The 16,442-nt window shown below is 39.0% G+C and overlaps 3 protein-coding genes across 25 annotated transcripts in view; 2 read left to right on the top strand and 1 right to left on the bottom strand.

Moving 5' to 3' along the window:
* LOC120955000 (small conductance calcium-activated potassium channel protein) overlaps positions 1 to 9,086 on the top strand; it is a 134,064-nt gene extending 124,978 nt beyond the window's left edge. For 17 of the 22 annotated variants that reach the window (XM_049610645.1, XM_040375426.2, XM_049610646.1 and 14 more), the window contains 3 exons: positions 402 to 503; positions 609 to 781; positions 1,366 to 9,086. In XM_049610645.1, the coding sequence (XP_049466602.1) occupies positions 402 to 503; positions 609 to 781; positions 1,366 to 1,708 (618 nt within the window). In that variant the 3' untranslated portion in view covers positions 1,709 to 9,086. Of the gene's footprint in view, positions 1 to 401; positions 504 to 608; positions 930 to 1,365 lie in introns of all 22 variants that reach the window. The other 5 variants (XM_049610648.1, XM_049610647.1, XM_040375423.2 and 2 more) reach the window with 3 other exon arrangements.
* A 500-nt stretch (positions 9,087 to 9,586) lies between these two features.
* On the top strand, positions 9,587 to 10,420 carry LOC120957567 (arp2/3 complex-activating protein rickA-like). Its single transcript, XM_040379839.2, has 4 exons — positions 9,587 to 9,704; positions 9,776 to 9,853; positions 9,922 to 10,005; positions 10,117 to 10,420. Exons 1-4 carry the CDS (start codon positions 9,609 to 9,611, stop codon positions 10,255 to 10,257), a joined length of 399 nt encoding a protein of 132 aa, XP_040235773.1. The 5' UTR covers positions 9,587 to 9,608; the 3' UTR covers positions 10,258 to 10,420.
* Positions 10,421 to 13,905: 3,485 nt separating this feature from the next.
* Positions 13,906 to 16,255, bottom strand: LOC120959083 (zinc finger protein ZFP2-like). 2 transcript variants are annotated; one of them, XM_040382236.2, is made up of 4 exons: positions 15,975 to 16,251; positions 14,833 to 15,886; positions 14,646 to 14,765; positions 13,910 to 14,574 (listed from the first exon to the last, which is right to left on the bottom strand). In XM_040382236.2, exons 1-4 carry the CDS (start codon positions 16,134 to 16,136, stop codon positions 14,282 to 14,284), a joined length of 1,629 nt encoding a protein of 542 aa, XP_040238170.2. In that variant the 5' UTR covers positions 16,137 to 16,251; the 3' UTR covers positions 13,910 to 14,281. The 2 variants fall into 2 exon arrangements, with proteins under 2 accessions (XP_040238171.2, XP_040238170.2); XM_040382237.2 differs by lacking the exon at positions 14,646 to 14,765 and having other exon boundaries at positions 13,906 to 14,574; positions 15,975 to 16,255.
* Between the last annotated feature and the right edge of the window lie 187 nt (positions 16,256 to 16,442).

Genomic DNA, 16,442 nt, shown 5'->3' with positions numbered 1-16,442 from the left:
TTTTCAATATCATGAACAAACTGTCTTCTTGATCTTGTAAATTCTGTCTTGTAATCTTGTCTTGAAGTTGTAAATTAATTGATTAGCGGAAAATATCAGCATTTGTAATAAAATAATAATACACTCAAAATGTATGCAGCTTAAATTCTGAAAAATTACTCCAAATCCTTTTCGCAATAAATGATGAATATATGACATTTACCAGTCTATTTAAAGACTGAGTTCTATAAAACAGATTGTAAATAGCAACTACGTGCATATTAATAAAGAACAAAATTGATGAATCATTGTCCGTTTCTGCATGTATAGAAAAAGCTCAAATTTATAGGTCATTTAACACACACCAAAAATTCTAACGTGACTTTGTACCGTACCCCGTGTTGATTATACTTCTATCACAGACGCAAAACACTGTGTACGAGATCGTATCAGATATGTCAACCAGACAGGACGCTCTGGAGGAACGAATCACCAGTCTAGAGGACAAGCTAACATCCCTGCAGGTAAGCCTCAAGATCCATGGTGTATCGCACCACCTACCGGAAGCAATTTCATTTCAAACCATAATCGTGTCATAACGCTGTCACCTTTCTCTCCTTCTACACCAGACACAAATCGAAAATCTTCCGGAAGTGTTAACGCGATGCCTGACGCAGCATCAAGAGCGGGTGGATCAGCGCCGTAACTTCCTGCACCCGGATGCAGCGGCCACGGGCTCGTCGTCTGGTTTGCCGACGCCGGCGCCACCCCTTGGCTCGCCGCTGATGTTGCCGCACTCCAGGTACCGTGAAGCATGCCGCAAAAATTTCCTATTTTCATAGAGTTCCACCAGCGTCCAATGTTACTCGCTCAAACCATCCCACCTCCACCCGACAAAACAAACCAACCAACTAACCAACCAACCAACCAACCAATCAACTAACCAACTAGTATGCATCAGCATGGCGCACGGCGCAGATCAGCTGGACCGAATACCGGTTTGGAAGTACGAAACAGAACCGAAAGTGATGCCAATTTGAAGTTGAACCAAAAATAATCATCCATCATTAAACGAGGATGGAATATTAAAAGGGTACTTGCCAAAGCCCCACTGCTTTCGGGACATCTTGAAACTAACCTCTGTCAACACCACTATTACAACAGGCCACACAGCAACAATTTCTACTGCTACTGCTACTACTAACACCATATCCACCACACCTACCACTACCACCTGCTACCATCACCACACCAAAAGACCTACAATAAAAATACCAACAACAGCAAAAGCAACCCGAATCAACCCGGAAACGGCAACGGCTTCTAGTTTCTCTTCCAAGTCGATGTTCGGTGTGTTTGTGTTGCTCATCATGTTTCGTAAACCAGTTTCTCTTTTAGGAGCGTACCGTCGACCTCGACACCGGCCTACCCGTGGCCGGCCAGCCCGATCCTACCGCCCATCTCGAGCCGAACACCTCATCTCGTGCCGGAAACCCTGCTGCCACCGTCGACGACGAGTGCCCCGACCGGGGTGGGGCCAGCAGCCTCCTCCTCGTCCTCGTCGGTGGCGCTAGTGCCTACGACGGCGAACTCCTCGTTCGCCCACAGCTTCGGCACACAGTCGGCGTACGGTAACGTGGCACCTTCCTATGCCGCTCACCACAACAACAGCAACGCACAGTCATCCACCGGCGATACGCATATAGGCAGCCACCGGACAAGCAGCTGAATCGAGCTACCCGATCCTAACCATCCCCCACTTCCTCCGCCACCGCCGGCCGCGTCCGAATCCTTCCATTCCGACCTGTTCCTATCTTCCTCGGGCAGCTCGACCAGCTGCTACGCCACACCTTCGCTCGCCTCGGGATCGGTGGCCGGAACGGGCAGCAAGTTCACCAAGCAACGGGAACGTGCCTCCCGGTTCTAGTATCCAGCAGTGCACAGCGCACCCGGTAGTACCGGGTGGGCTGACTAGAAACATAACTGCTACATAGCCAGATTGCTGATTAGGGAGGAGGAAAAATAACGATGTGAAGGTGACTGCGGTTAAGGATAAAGTGTTGGGCCGGACGGTGGCGTACGTCACTAAAAGGAAAAAAGACTACTTAGGTATATAATGGATTAGTTTAGCGTTACAGAGAAATAGAGGGCAACCATTGCCCATTGCTGACTACTGCTTTACAGAGTCTGCCGTAGGACAGCAACTGATAGAGGTGCATAAACCAATTTACTAACATAGTGTTTAATTCAACGATATAGGAAATATGGACAGTGGAAAAACTAGCAACAAGAATGCACCTTACAGTCAAGGGAGCGAGAGAAAGAGAGAGAAAGGGAGAGAGAGAAAGAGAGAGAGAGTGAAGGAGCGAGAGATAATGTGTATGAGCGTGAGCGAGTATGAGCATGAGGGAAGCGTTTGTACTTAGTAAACGCTAGAATTAATAACACCGACTCAATTTTCATGACCGATCAAATCGACCATGTAGCAATTCGAGGCGTGACAGCATAGAATTTCCTTAGATATTTTCTCAGCATTAGCAAAAAACACTTGTGAACAAAAGCGGACCTTACCTGATATGTAGCCCGGGACAGAAGATCACAGCGGCTATCATTATAAAGGAGAATAGAATAAAACGGTAACGTTTATGTTGCCTTAAATTACATAAACCATACTCCACCTACTCCACCTACACCATTGATATACACATGTGTTTCGGGACTAGTTACGAATTTATCGATCGTCGACGATTAATCGTGTCACACAGTCACAAGTAGTCAGATGTCGCAGTCGTACGAATAATTAGTAGAATACACTGACAGCGCTTATCGGTGCAAACGATCATCCCACTGGAACACCCTGAAACGGTTTCGAACAACATGATTTCATCCGATAGCAAGCATGTAGGTGCAATAGGGATCTGTAGCATGATAAGACATCTTCAAAAAAGACAACGCATCTCAAACCATAGGAGCTATACAACATCCAGTTGCATCGGTACACGTGAACTGCTAGTACTGGACTGTTGTAGCGGTTCTAAAGTTTGTGTTTGTTCTTTCTTTCCTCTCGAACGAATATGATAGAACCCAATAGCTCATAGGCTTAAGGCACGAAATATTATTCTGGATGGTTGAATCAAATACCAAACCAATGCATAGACGACACTGCAGCAGGGTCAGCCCTTAAGATGCTTGAATGGACAGCTAACACTGGCCTTCGGACTGTCCAATAAAAGAGCCTTGCATCCAGCACATCGAAAGATTTCATCTTTTTCGCATACGCATTTCAATGTTATTGTTCTACACTGGCGGGAAAGTGTAGTATTAGTGTTAAATTTTATTTAGTTTATCAATAGCAAACGAGATCTGCCTGTTGCCTATGATCTTCTCTGATTAGTCAGTGTGCATTTTTATACAACGAAGAACACCGAGCAAGATTAAGATGCTAGCGAGTGGCGGTGATTCGTTGAATATATCGTTAATATTGATTCTAGCCACTATTTTTTTATTATGACCAAATCTCTATCACACTGCGATAAAATTGTTCCAAAAAAAAGCTAATAGCAGTACTCAATCCTCTTCTTCTACGCTGCTTTTAGTATTGTTTAAAATCCCTCGTTACTTTCGAATGATCACAAACAAAGAAAGGCATACCACTTTTTGTAAACTCTACCGTATCGTTACAAACGACGCAGTAGTTTACAAGGTGCAAAACAACCCAACAAAGCTTTAGCGTGAATTATCTAAAAATGCATTAAACTCTGTAGCGGAGTAATCGAGCGAACGTTTTTAGTCCGTCGTAGTACACTCACACCATGGCGTAATGTGATAAACGATACAACAAAAAATCGTAGCAAAAGAAGGCGCATCATCTGGCGTCTCGTATTTTATTCGCAAGTTTTGCCATATTTTCAATAATAATGGTCCAATGTCCGGACGCTTACCCACGATCGATGCGTTTGTGTAGAACCAATTTGGTAGTGTAGAACAAAACGAATATTAGGGAGTCGATTTAATAATTCTTAGCCAAGATTACATGAATCGTAAAAGAAACAAAAGCCTACCCAGCTGTATAATGTTATTGTTTCAAGCATATCTACCCAACTTTATGTATTGCGTTTTAGATTCCTTTTTGTTTAGGAAATTGATATTCAGGTAAGCGTTTAGGTAGAATTTTCCACCCTGCCTTGCTGCTGCGATGTTACTTAATTTAAGTGCCTCGCTTGATTGCCAAGCCAAACGATAATGTTACTATATCTTTTTTGGTTTTGTTTTGCGATCCCATAATGTTTTCTAAGCCTTCTTTGTATATCCATTTTTTAAACATTAATCTTTCAGTCTAAGAGACTGATCGACCAAACTTGATCCATCTTTCGTTTAAATTTCCCAAAAATGTTTATCAACACATTTTTCGTTCTCATCGTTTTAAAATGTCCCCATTGCTGGCTGTGCACAAGAGAGTAAAAAAGCTTTAGCTTCTTCGAACAAATGATAGCATAACTTTCATGACCAACACATACCACGACGGCACACACCTTGGAATGGTTTGCGAAAGTTTTAACGCAATTTGAAAAGTAGCATAATTTGATAGGTAAACGGTGCATCAGTGTGTATTGAAACAATTAAAATTGAAAGATTTGCAAACAATCTGAATGGTTTGCAAATTTTTATTCGTTTAAAAATTAAAATCTTAGATCACATCTACGCGTGTGCTTACACTGCACTTTCCTAGCAAACAATAGATCGAGCCAGTAAACAGAATAATAGTAAATCAAACCAAGCACAGTTATGTAAAGACGGATTGGATGTTTTGCAGCATGCGTTCATATTTTGAAACGTTTAGATTGGTACAATTTTAAAGACCAAATAGGTTGCAATAGGCTACAGATAATTATTAATTTGCTAAAAATCTGTCTTTTATCATTCTTAAGATGCAGTTTTTTGGTTTGTCGGTTGAATTTATTAATTGACGATACATGCACAGTTATATTGCAGTACAGTTCTTGTGCGTTCCGTGAGCTTCAATTGTTACATATTAGTCAAGCTAAATAAACCCAATAAAGAAAATAGTTAAATATAAATCGAAAAAAATGTCTTGGTAATATTGCTTTAAATAATGTAACGGTGGAATCAATTTACCCGTTTTGAATACAGCCTGCCAGATTGCATTGAGCTTGCACAAATTCACCAACAACTTGTCCACGAACATTTTTCATACATATTGTAGCTCAAACTGAAAGTCAAACTGATTTCCTTTCAATAATTCTCACAAGATATCCACATCTACAACGCTTATTTTGATACCGGCATAGTTTATGTTTTTTTTTCGTTTTTCATTTGTTCGTTCCTCTCTGAGGGTGTGTGTGTGTGTTCGCCAAATGCTCTAAGGTATGGTTGTTTTTCAAAAGTGCGGTAATTAAACATAGAAATACATAGAGATAATGAATATCGAGCAAGAGAGAACAGAAAAAAACCTAGGTCGTTCCTGAGAAAAAAAAAGATTTTACATTCATAAGGATACGTTTAAGCTATATAGACAACCAATTACAGTTCACAATTCACGAGTATATGTACCGCCTGGCTAAACGTTCAACGCCCATCTTTCCGGACAGTGAAGCGTTACAAACTGGAAACTGTGTGCCGAAAATAATAAACCACTTGCATTGAAATAATCGCAACACTAACTGCGCATTTCAACGAGATCGTACCATCAAACAGCTGATTAAGGAACCAAACTGTAAGCCTAATGTGTGCATGTTTACTCCAAACCGAACATCGTGTAGTGTGTATCATGATGATGAATAAATTAATGCGTATTGCGTTTCGTTCATGCACTGCACCAAAGAGTGCAACGTTCTTGGAAATAGAACATCACAGTACCGAAACAGTGCAACATGTTAGTAAGGAGACATGTTGGTATAATCTCTAAAAAAACAGCGATTAAGTTTCGTATGCTTCAGTTCCGGTTTCAGAAATCGGGTATTCATGTTACTAGCTTGTGGTCCAACTGAATAGAAACTAGGATTCCGGGCCACAAGTAATAGTAACCCTAACACTCGATTCACAAACCAAATGTTGATATTTCTTTCTAAGTAATACATTTCAATAAGGAAGGCATAAACACGTACCATACCCGGACGAAATCGACTCAGCCGCGTGTGTTGACACTCAGAGAAAAAAAAACAATTCGCGTGATAGTTGCACTGATCGGACGTGTGCGATTAATACAATACACCGAATCCAGTAAAGCATTTCCCAGCTACTGCTAGTAGGGATGGATCTTGCTAGCAAGAGATGAAGCATCGAGTAGCAAATCTAAAGCGAAAAAGAACAGTTTTTTAAAGTAGCCTTAACGTTTGCATTGTAAAAATATAACAAAAAATAACATTAAAATCCTAATAAGTGATGATGTAAGCATAACGTTACGATAAAAAAATAGCCACTGTGAGCCAGATAAATAAAAAAACCCACACTAAAGTCACAAAGCATATAAATATTTATTGATTAAAACAAAGCATTCAAACGTTGAACGCAAAGCATTAACAAATAATGGTGTATAAAAAACCTAACACATCGACCTTTTTTTATTTTTAGCTGAAACAAACAAAATTAAACAAAACACTAAACAAAATGAATTAGCTGTTAAAAAATCTCAAATTTTAAAAGCATATACACCATTTTTAACACATTTATTAAGTAGTTTGTAGCGCTAGGAGAGAAAATAAAAACATTGCAAGTGAGCATAAATGCTACGGGAAAAACGATGTTACGTTAAGATGGTCAGCTCTCAACCTTGAACAACATAAGCAGATAGAACACGAAAACATCTATCAAAAGGATATAAAACTTGATCATGCGTTTGCTCCTAAATCTTCATGTCGATAATTGTTGCAAGTGTGGTGTATAAGCTATAATGTAAGTTGTTATCCCTTTATCCTGTTTCAACCAGCTGTTCAGTTGTATAACCTTAAACAGTTACTTCCTTCGACCGTGAACAAGCAGACTTCGTGCTCTTGTTTGTGGTGCAAGTCTATGTGATTGGTGTTTGCGAAAAAGATTGAAAATTAACAAAACACACTACACCATTGAAGCTAACAGTTGCGCAAACTGCAATCGTCAACGATTTTAACCAACTTCGAATTTCTAGCTTACTCGTGTTACCAAACATCGTGTTATTACGCCAATTGGGACTGTTTCTTCACCATTTACTCCCTAACCTAACCTACCTTACAAACCTACCTAACGATCGTTATACTCTATATCTCTACATACATTACATAACTATCTTTATACACACCTATACCCCGTTTTCCGAGTTAAACTTCTTCTGACAAACATTAGCATAGCAAACACCATCTGTAACTGTTATTGGGCGATGGATGGCAAAGAAACGACAACTGACATTCAAGCAACACCACTGTAAAACCAAAACCATAGCACTAGTTCACATTGATATAGTAAAACATTAGTCCCATACAAAAAAATACCAACATCATCTCCTAACAAGTCCTCATGAATGTGAAGGAAGATGGAGGACATCCAACATAAAATAGAGGGAAAAAACCATATTTATATACACCCAGCGCATCAAACGATCGCACCAAAGGTGATTTCTGAAAAGTGCATCATCATATTCATCATCCCCCAAACAGCTCTACCCAAAATGCTCCGTATGCAAAGCGTAGGCGCCAATCAAACTAAACGGTCCATTAAACGGAAAAGGTAGACGAACGCCCACTTACCCGTGTGAATCGAATGCCAAAACGAAACAAGCATAACGAAGCGGAATAGCATAAACATTACACTCGAGCAAGCTCCCTCCCTCCCTAACTTAATGCCGATGAAGGAATCAAAATGACCAATTTCTAACGACGGAACACTGTAGCGATTGTAGTAGAAGCAGAAGTAGGAAGAAACGTTTGATAAATATACATCTATGTATAGCGTAACTTTTGGATTCAAATATTTGCCTTTTATTCTGATTGGTAGCGAAATTTCTCTTTCTTTCCTTTTTATTACGACCTCACTCTGCATTAGGTTTAGTGCGTACTAGTTTAGTTACCTGTCGCGCTAAATAGTGCGCCAGAGGGACCGATGGTTGCGTAGTTTGTTCATTCACGTTTACAGGAGTTTTGAACATTAAAAAAAACAATGGTTTTGTGGGCTGCCGTGTTATCTGTTTCCGAAACTGCAGCAACGACACGCACACAAAACTACAACCAAAACATCCGTAGGATCGTTAGAAACGTTAATACTAAATGGCGGTTAACTGACTTGCGAAAGTTTGAAACCCCGATTGAGTCAGAGTCGGAAAGCAATGTAAACTACTCAACTCCAAAAAGTGGTAGCAATGCTGCATACCGTTACACTCGAAGATGGATTCAAATATAGCAACAACAAAATAAAGACAGTTCTAGGTAATAGTATATTAAACAATAAAAAAAATCAAGCAAAAACCAGTTCGTAAACCAAATCACACTTGCATAAATGTAGATTTAGTGTCCAAAAAAAAATCCAGTCTAATTAAAGCCTAAATAACAGCAACATAAAATCCAACGCATTATCGATAGATACTAGGTGATGGTGATTGTTTCATATTTCTTATGTTTTTATTTCAGTTTCAACTGAATACACTGTAGCACTTTAATTGATAACGGTTAACAGTACGTACTAGAGGAAAGTGTCAAACACTGTTTAATAATAAAATAGTCACATTTATCTAAAGGAGGTAGGAATCAAACATACCATCCCCCATCCAAAATAGTAGTTGTACAATGAAAAGAAAAATCTACCACTCATAAACAACAGCAGATGCAGCAGCAATAGCGGCAAACTTAAAAATATATCAATAAAAGTAGAACAAAAAAACAGAAACACAAACGCGATGAAGAAATGACAAAACATCGATCGATCCATCAATACTCATAGTAGTGAAGTTAGGTGTCTTATTTTCATGAGTTGGCTTAAGTTTCTAGATTCTATTCACGTTCTTTCTTCTTTCGTTGTCAGATTCTAGTGAGAATATATTTAATGATCTTTATTGCCTACTGTATATATTGTTAAATAGTTCTAATAAAAAGAAAACTAAATAAATTATTACAAAATTTAAATAGACTTGTCAGCATTCGTCTGCGTTTGTTATTGGGTGTGTGGGTCATTACGATGGTGATGACAATGAGTACAATTGAAATGTGTGAGAAATGTAGATTAAATCATGCGCATGGCACCGGTACAGCGCAAGCGTGTCAGTCGGGTGCGATTATCACCCACGGAAGGTTATGGAAAATTATAGATTTGACAACTTCCCGCAATACTAGTTGTCGGATGATTGATTAAGTCGCAAAACTCCACACACTCACACGGCCTTATGTTTTGAAGAGCTAAAACAAACTGCCCCGAAGTAACATGTTTTGCATCCGGCAATTTCGACGGTTAATCGAGATCGCTACCAGGTATTCTATTTCCCCATAGTTGTAAAACCGTGCTGACACGCAAAGGATGATTTACGTTCGTTAATAAGCGACTAATTGATCATATCGAAGGTGCGAATCTCTAGCTAACGGACTGTCGCACTATAAATACTCAGTAACGAGACCCACTTACCAACAGTAACGTTTTCAACATTATACAGAATGGGTCGCTTCACCTTACTGGCAGCGCTTTTCGCTGGATTAGTGTGTTTGATCGATCTTTCTCCAGCCTTAGCCCATCCAAGTGCAATTAAACCGGTAAGTTTTGGTTACAAATTTTTAGTTGTATACAGCTCAACAGTTGTTTCTCTACTTATGTTGGAATCCAGCCTACCGATGCGTCGCAAATGCCAAACATCCCCAGTCCGGGCGATTTTCCCAGGCCACCCGGAATGCTGCACAATCGGGTAAGCCGGAACCGACCAAATCTAAAATATGAGTTCCGTTCTCAACCAACTATCATCTCGTATCACAGGTATCACGTCAGGCTCCACCTGAAATTCCCGGACAAGATCAATTCCCTCCACCGCCGCCGCCACCGCCCCAGATGCCTCAGATGGTTTGATTCCTTTACCCACGGCAATGTACACGCTTTCTCGAACGCTTCATCTTACGTCCTATCCAACACACACTTTTCCACACTTCCATTTACACCACCATCCTCTTACAGAGATCCCGTCGAAACGCTAGGACATCGATCGAAATGACCAACATTCTGCCGGCACTTGAAACCATATCGTACATTTCGGTGGCACGTGACAAACGAGCCGCCAAGGGCACTGGAGGCAAGCTACCCAGTAAGGCTGGATGAAAAGCAGAAGAGCAAACCTGATTCCTTCAACGATGTTTCTTAGCTGATGAGTTCGCTTTCCCTTTGTTGCCCGTTATCCATAATATATAGGGGGTGTGACGAATAGCATATTCATATGTACTACAATCAAATAAATTACCATGCAAGCAATGAATGAAACACACGTTTACACTCTTCTTTCTATCTTATTTCATGTGAGTCTGAAAAGCAATTAAACAAAGCGTTTTACCAGGTTCATTTCATTTGCATTAGATCTAAAAGAAGGTTGGAAACTAGAATCTTATAACAATGTACACGTACTACATTATAAATAACATGGCTGTAACAAAGGAATTGACAACTGTTGAAAGATCTTTTAACAAGTTTGAGAGGAATTACAAAAAAACGCGTAGCAGATTATCCACTTATCGAGGTGAAAAATTGACGTATTGAGTGCGCGAAATTATTTGCGACTCCGACCAGTTGGTGCAAGTTCGGGTCGATAATTTAACCTACTTTGACCCGACCCGACCCGAGCTCACTGCGGTCCGATTTGATGCGAAATCGCTGCACCAACGGGTTAAAGTCACTTATGCCTACTTGACTCCTACCGGAATCGTTGCACCTACTGAACCTAGTGGAACCTTTCGGATCGTCCATACTCCGGTTCGCTTACGGATGGCTCCGACCCGGTAGGTTTGAGTTGATCCGCCCATCACTAATACAAGTGCTTAAGCGCTTTCTGTTAAAAAACAACAAAGCTACAGCTAAACAACAACTCCTATATTCCACAGGATGGATATCACTGTTGTTACTAAACAAAATCGGATGTTTTTTGTGAATTTTCCTTTTTCTATTATGGTACATTCACATAATTAGAAGTTGGTCCATATAGTGATACGTATGATCCGTCCGCCTAGAAATGAAGAATATTCGACTAAAACCAGCTTAACCGCGTAGGTTATGGAGTTAAGAAGAATAATCACCGTGTAATACGCATTTTCTTATTCAAACAATGGTTTACAAACATTTTATTTGGCGTTACGTAACAAAAGTTTAACCCCCCTCATTTGCAACAAATCGTAACGTTTGAGGACACCCCCTCTCTCCCTTCTCAGCGTTACGTAATTGATGGATTACGCCTTTTATAATTGTAGCGATATTGGTCATCGTAGTCGGTATACTGCTATTCGGCAGAAGCTTTTTTTCTGTAAGAGAAAGCGATGCATAATAGTTAGCCGAGGCGAAATGGTCACCTGCATTATTGGCAAATTAACACGTTTATGACTGACTGCCTGAATGACTTCTGATGATTAAAATATATGAAATACAATGTTTGATGCACACAATGAACATTTCATAACCTAAAATTTATGAATAAATTTCGCAAAAAAGCAAACAATTAGAGGAAAAAGAATGTGTATACAGGCATATGACAATCATCTTTGATTTAGATTGTAAAATGTTTTGACAGGAGCAAAATTATGAGGCTGTGTGTTGTAAATTACTATGGTTATGTTCGGAGCTGAGAGAAAACACGTCTTGTTCGCTTGGATGCAGTAAGGGAAGAGAGTTTTCTTTATTCCTAATTTTGACAACATAATTCTCTTTCTATTTGCTATAAAATTCGTTCTGCGTTTTCACCATTAAATCTAGTTCTCATGTGAATCATCTTGCGTTGGTTCATAACAACACTGTGGTGTAAGTAATAGTCGTTACAATATATTTGATTTTCATCAATAAAACTATGCTTTCTGTATATTCTATCAAGTGAAAATTACTGACAGCACGCGCATTATTAAATTTTCCCACAATTTACTACATTTTAACAAAAAACTACACTTTACACACTTTACTACAGAAGTTAAATAACTATACTTAAAATTCCGCCCAAATGCAAGAACTTTAACCAAAGCGTAAAGTCATGTGTTCAGGTCCATTTTCCACCTTTTGTTTTGATGTGTTTTGTCAATTTATATATTTTCATTTTGCCCCATAGCGAGACCATTTTACCTCGCTCAATACTTTTTACGACTTTTGATATTGATTTTTATTTCTATTTTATACATTTATGTTTGTAGTAAATACCTCTTCTACTATTTTTGTCATTGAAGCATCGATGGCCGTCAAAATATCAGTATAAAGTGGTTTACCCAATAAGATACACAGCATAATCCTTAAAAGTGCCATTTTGCCTCGCTTTCCTTTAAGCTTTTTATCCCAGCCGCCCACCAATACGGAACACATTTTGTTATAGTGAAATATTTTATTTCGAAGGGTTTATGAATACGATTCTTAACATTATATTGGATTTGTTGATTATTTGATGGCATTGCTCGCGAAGGCATAACGTTGAAGTAAGGAACTTAAATAAATCCGTGAAAAATAACGAGCAAGACAACACGCAACTGTGTGAAGAATAATTAAACATATTGCAAGTTACGCGAATAATGAGGTCCGGAGACATTCACGTAAGTCAAATATCACGTTTTACAGCCAAAATGTACTTGACTAATAATCAAAACGGTCAAAAATGCAAATTATTTGGCATTTTACAATTGATGTGTCAAATTAGTACAATTTGCTCAAAGAACTATCAAATTTAGAAACCCACGAATCTCCGAATCCGCGTATACAGAGTTTTCGAAGATTATATAGACATGTTCAGCTAGTTGTAGATTCGTTCAGGCATATATTAGACTATTTCAGCGAGATATAGAATTGTTAGGATGTAAAAGGTACCCTGTATCTCAGGGACTACCTGTATGTTATATTTAATAATAATTGAGAATCAAATGAGCAAACTCAGAATGATGAGAACAAACTTATAATTATTTGCGCACATGTTAATATTTTTATTTATTTTTAGTTTTAGTATAGTGGTAATTTGAAACAAAAAAGTAATATTTTGAACTAAGCGTTAAAAACATCTCGGATTTCTTCTGCACACTGACTGCACTTACTACACTAACTATCCTCAGAGCCCCCAAACCGACTTACTTACTCAAGGAGCTTACCCTGTAACCATTTTGTATGAGGATTCACCCGTCCGAAGTTTCTATTATATTACAAAAATCTATTGACTTATCCAGTGGCGTAAGAGAAGTTACCATAAATAATCTTCAAAAATTCTACACATTTTGATACATACAATTTTATTGAATATTTGCGCAGGGCAGCGATCGGCAAAGTATGGCTCGCGAGCCGCACGCGGGTGTTTGATTTCAAGTTGGCGGCTCTTAATCGTGCATATATTTCATATAACTTTCACGCATTTTTACTCATGGTTTATTTATTTCGAGTTGGTATATTTGAGTTCTACAAATATTTTTGTAAAAAATTGGTTTTTTGGTAGCAAAGATTGCTGCTAAAAGTCAGTTTTAGGGATATGTAATAAAAGCTATAATAAAAGCTATAATAAAAAAATATATAATAAAAGCTTCAAGGTTTAAATTAAGTTGCAATAGATAAATAAATAAGAAGGTAAGTTAAAAAAAACAAAATAAATATATAAAGTATTTTGTTTTCAAAATATTATATTAAATATTTAGTATAAAATATTAAGTTTTTTTTGTATTATCTACCACGCAGGGTTTTACCATGTCTAATATTTAATAGCTGGGAAAGGAAAAAAAGATGGGAAAAAGTAGTTAGGTAGAAGAATTCGGAAAGGCGGGAACTAATGAAAATGGGACAATGAAACTTGATAACTAAACATCTTATGCACTCAATTAAATGAAACATAGGCTCTTAAAAAGGGATCATTCTGGTCAAAAACTGTGCGACGGGAAAGGCTAGCAATTACAGTACCAACACTCACATCGATACCACATAAGCATCATTTCTCGTGAAAATTCGTTAAAAAATAAAGATTTGCGTAATACTTACGAACGTAACACGTAACTATTTAGAATGGATAAAATTCCTTATAATATGATTAACAGTTCTGTATGACTGAACAATTCGGAGCACAGAAGAAAGCCATGAAGCCATCGTAGCTAAATAAATGATGCGTTTAGTTTAGCGTTACAAAAAAAATAATTTATTACACATCCAACATATCGCCCGATAATCGGTGCACCATTTTCAGATGCACACGAAGTGTACATTTTTGGAAGAATTTCTTTCCACACACGGGACATTCATGATTGCGTTGTTCCAAATGTCGTTTCACGTGGTTCCTGTAGCAGGCACGCGTCTGGAGACTTTTGCCGCACATTTCGCATTTGAACGTTTTCCCTTCGATGTGCGTATCCATGTGCGCTGTTCGCAAGCTGGATGTTTTATACGACTTGTTGCAAATCGTGCATACGTACGGTCGTTCTCCACTGTGTGTACCTGTGCGAAATAAAAAAAACAGTGAATGTTTTACTTGTACGTCACAGCAGTATTTTTGCTGATCCACATACGTTCATGTAGTTTCAACGAGGCTTGCGATGAAAATGATTTATCACATTGCGAACAGTGAAACTTTTGGTCTAATTTTTTCAGATGTTGTGATAATGCTTTCCAAGAGAGAAACTTTTTATCTGAAATCGAAACCCTCGCCCATGAGTGCATAGGTTTAAACCAACTTAAAAAAAACAATGAACTTACCACAATGTGTACACTCAAACTGTTTCGCTTTGCAGTAGAGTCTTACATGTTGCCTTAAATCGACTCGATCGATTTCCTCCTTACAGTGGGGACAGTTTGGCGAAAGATAATCGACATGCTGATTGCTGATATGTATGGTCAACCGTGCCAGTGAGGAGTACTCGCATCCACAACCCTCCAACGGGCATGGAAACTTTTCCAAATGACTAATGATATGCTGTTTCACGTGCAACAGATCATCATACCCTGCGTCACAGATTCCGCAGACGCCACTGCCTCCCACAATGCGCTTGGCAGGTTCTACATTGTCACGAACACGGCACGGCTCATTCCTAACAACCGGAAAGTTTAGGCATCCGGAACACTGCACGCTGTGGTCACTCAAATCTTGTTCTCGCAGAAATACATATCGGCAGAAGGTGCAAATGAAAAAGTTCATATGATCGAGCACTATTTTAGAATCAATATGAAGCTGCATGTGTTTTGCCAGGCGTGATTTTGAGAGGGCTATCTTTCCGCATATGTTGCATACATGACGATTGCTTTGCACTGATTTTAAATCATCCAATGCAGTTGGTTCATGTTTGGCCACCGCTCGTTCGACGCTGGGTGCCATTTCCAACGCGGACACAAAATTTCCGTCTCCCATATCGGACAAATATTCCTCTTTATGAATGATTGTAGTATCTTTATCCGAATCTTCAACCCCTTCCGGAGATTGGCTGATGAGACATTCCCACATCCCATCGGTAGTTACGGATTCACTGTCATTGCTTAACACAATACCCACCTCCTCCTCCTGCTCCTGCGCCTCCTCGATGGTTTCTTCAATGTATTCCACCAAAGGTGAATGGACTGATTTACTTTCCTCCAAATAGTCACTATCAAGGAAACCACCTTCTTCTATGTGTTCATTAATTGATGTTCGGTGTAACAGCATCTCTCGCAATACACTTTCCGCTCGACTACACTTTTGTTTAAAAACGTGAAACTGGAGAATGATAGATTTGCACGTGTGGCATATTTTACTCGGAAGCTCCTGGGAGTTTTTCACCTGTGAAAAGTTAAATCGCACACATTAGCGCATGGCTTTCGCACAAACAACTGTTCTACAAGCTTCCACATTTCCGCCTGTTACTTGCCTGTATGCCGACACAGCTCTCGATCACTTCAACCAGCGGCACAATCCTACCGTCCACAATTGCATCCGCAAATATGTTGAACAGTGCCTCGTTCATATTGGTTTGTGATAAACAGATTCGACACACTTTGTGTAAGTCTATGTCCAAACATATTTCCTTCATTGTCGCTTCCTCAAGTGCTACGGACAAGCGATTTCGCAGAAATCTTCTGCGAGTAGTTTGTTTGTTTACCCTTTTTTAGCTACACATCGGCCAGTTGTGTCAGCTCTATTGCTGGTGATACATGAAGGTGTAAATGCGAATGCGTTCAAAATGGCAGTTGTTCAATTCAATTATTCTTACTTCTTCTCCATTGTTAATTTGTTGTTTTTCTTTTTAGAAAATATTACAAACATCTTAATACAACGTGGAGTTGTGTCTGAAAATGATACGCGATATTATAATAAATTAAAGCGAAATTAAAAATGC

The sequence above is a fragment of the Anopheles coluzzii genome, chromosome 3, assembly GCF_943734685.1.
Source record: "Anopheles coluzzii chromosome 3, AcolN3, whole genome shotgun sequence".
Taxonomy (NCBI): domain Eukaryota; kingdom Metazoa; phylum Arthropoda; class Insecta; order Diptera; family Culicidae; genus Anopheles; species Anopheles coluzzii.
The sequence above is the reverse complement of the archived record's forward strand: the minus strand, read 5'-3'. Positions and strand labels throughout refer to the sequence as shown.